General features: G+C 34.7%; 1 protein-coding gene across 3 annotated transcripts in view; it reads left to right on the top strand.

Moving 5' to 3' along the window:
* LOC106882558 (uncharacterized) overlaps nt 1-1960 on the top strand; it is a 214413-nt gene extending 212453 nt beyond the window's left edge. For 2 of the 3 annotated variants that reach the window (XM_052968895.1, XM_052968894.1), the window contains one exon: nt 784-1960. In XM_052968895.1, coding sequence (XP_052824855.1) covers nt 784-1019 — 236 coding nt within the window. In that variant the 3' untranslated portion in view covers nt 1020-1960. The remainder of the gene's footprint in view (nt 1-783) is intronic. The other variant, XR_008264440.1, reaches the window with a different exon arrangement.
* Nucleotides 1961-2213: the final 253 nt, after the last annotated feature.

Raw genomic sequence — 2213 nt, 5'->3', positions numbered from 1 at the left:
TGTGTGTGTGTGTGTGTGTGTGTGTGTGTGTGTGTGTGTATTTTGTATACATGTATACATTTCTGTACGAAACTCAGGTGGCTAATTTCCAATATATATTTTTATTTTCATTAATGAGGTAATTGCTGTTTACTTACTAAATGTCCAAGACCTTCCCCTTCCCATTCCCGATAGCCCAAAATAAATAGATTAAGTAGAGCACTAAACTGGTTTCCGAAGTGTGCTAATTAACAGCAAATATAAGGAACAAAATAGACAAAGACATAATTAAATTAGTAATTGTTGGCAACATGTCAGAATGAAAAATAACATTACAAAAAGTAAATAATGTAATGATTAGTAATTAACTAATAAGCAATTAGAATTTATCAGCGTATCCAATCAGATGTTAGAACAGGTGGAGCTCCGGATAACGTTATTTGAATTATCTCGTTATCTTTCTTTATGTTCTGAGTTCAAATTTCGCCCACATCAGTCAATTTTTGTTTTTTGCTTTCGTTGTTATGAGGTTGACGAAATGAAATACTGTGGTTGATATAGACTATAATACTCACGATCTCAAACTGTGTAGCTTTGTATCAAATTTGAGAAATTCAATTCCTGTCCTTGTCAATTTCTTTTTCTTTTAATCTCTTCGAGAGTTCAAGTACTGGTCGTTGAAAAGATCGACAACTATCCATCCTTCTTCGCGAATTCGTGACCTTGTGCCAATGTTGGAAACAAATTATTATCCATATTTTCTGATTTCATTTCTTATTTATGTTTTTTATTTTTATTTTCCAGCGCCAGTTGTACCGCAGATTCCACCGCAAGCAGGGAAGAAAGCACCGCCACCACCGGTAGCACCGAAACCCAGCAGAGGCAAAGTGCAACACATCCGTTCGTCTTCTGACCAATTAGGTTACTGTTCGGACGTAGATCACAGAAGTCAGACGCACAGTTACCGGCAAAAGCCGATGTTTGCTCCGACTCCATTTGTTTCAACTGCACCACGTGACTTACCTGGTAGTGATTTGTGATGCCGTTCGACTTACAAACTTTTCTCTCTCTTTCTCTACTTTCTTCCTCTAACTTTTCCCTTCTTCCTGCCTCCCGTCCTTCCATCATTGTCCAGAGGTTTTCAACTTTGCCTTTTGTTACTTATTTTATACACGTAAATGGGCCCTGCATCAGTGGCGATCCCTGGTATTTAAAAATCAAAGCCATATAACCGAAATAGGTTACATATAGCATTATGTACCGCCTTTCAGACTGTCTTCCATAAAAAAAAACAATGGAAGGTTTTTTAAAATCGGATTTGTTATTTGCATTTTTATATCCTAGTCGTGCATTACATGTTTTGCATACGTAGAGGACAAGCCGCTGCGTGGTTTATAACAAGCACACACAACCAAATACAACGTATATATGCATATAAAGCATTCTGCAGGCCCACGAGAGATATTAGGAAGGTATCATTCTTATAAATAGATGTTTACTCTATTTTTTTTCTGATCCCTAACTTTGTAGTCATGTACATTTTTATCTTTACCTTCGTTTTATTCTGTTTTTGGAAACAGTAACAGTTGCTAGCCTAATGAAATAAATCGATGCATTTTAATTACACGAATAAATAAATCGATTCATTCAAGGATAGAACATGTTAAAAACTTTTTACAAATAAATAAAACAAAAACAAACAAAAACAAAATAAAAAATGAATATCAGATTATGATCAGAGAGACTCGCCCTTAACGAGCGATGGCTACTGAGTTTTTCCTTTGAATTTGATTTTCAATATAAGGACATCGAAAAGAAACGAAACGAAACGAAACGAAACGACATCGAACAAAAAGAAAAGCACTAATATGCAACTTAATATGATTTAGATATTATTGAAAACTTTGATGCCCTTGTTGTTGCTGTTCTTGTTGTTGGCAAAATACATTTAAATTGAATAAAAATGCTAAGCCAGCCTTAATTTGTGTTTGAATACTATTTATTTCTTCATTTCTTTCTATCATTCTCTGCCTCCCTCAAAATCCCCAACATACATCTTATAGTATACATTGTAAACATAGTTATAAATAAAATAAATCGAACATTAAGCTGAAGGGTCATTTAATACCTTTCAGATGAGTGACATATTTATTTGAATTTTACAAGGAAAAGACCGAGAGTTGCTTCTAAGTTACAGCTATGTCACCAAAACTCCGATGTGACTACCAGCTTTT

This window comes from Octopus bimaculoides, chromosome 6 (assembly GCF_001194135.2).
Source record: "Octopus bimaculoides isolate UCB-OBI-ISO-001 chromosome 6, ASM119413v2, whole genome shotgun sequence".
Taxonomy (NCBI): domain Eukaryota; kingdom Metazoa; phylum Mollusca; class Cephalopoda; order Octopoda; family Octopodidae; genus Octopus; species Octopus bimaculoides.
The sequence above is the reverse complement of the archived record's forward strand: the minus strand, read 5'-3'. Positions and strand labels throughout refer to the sequence as shown.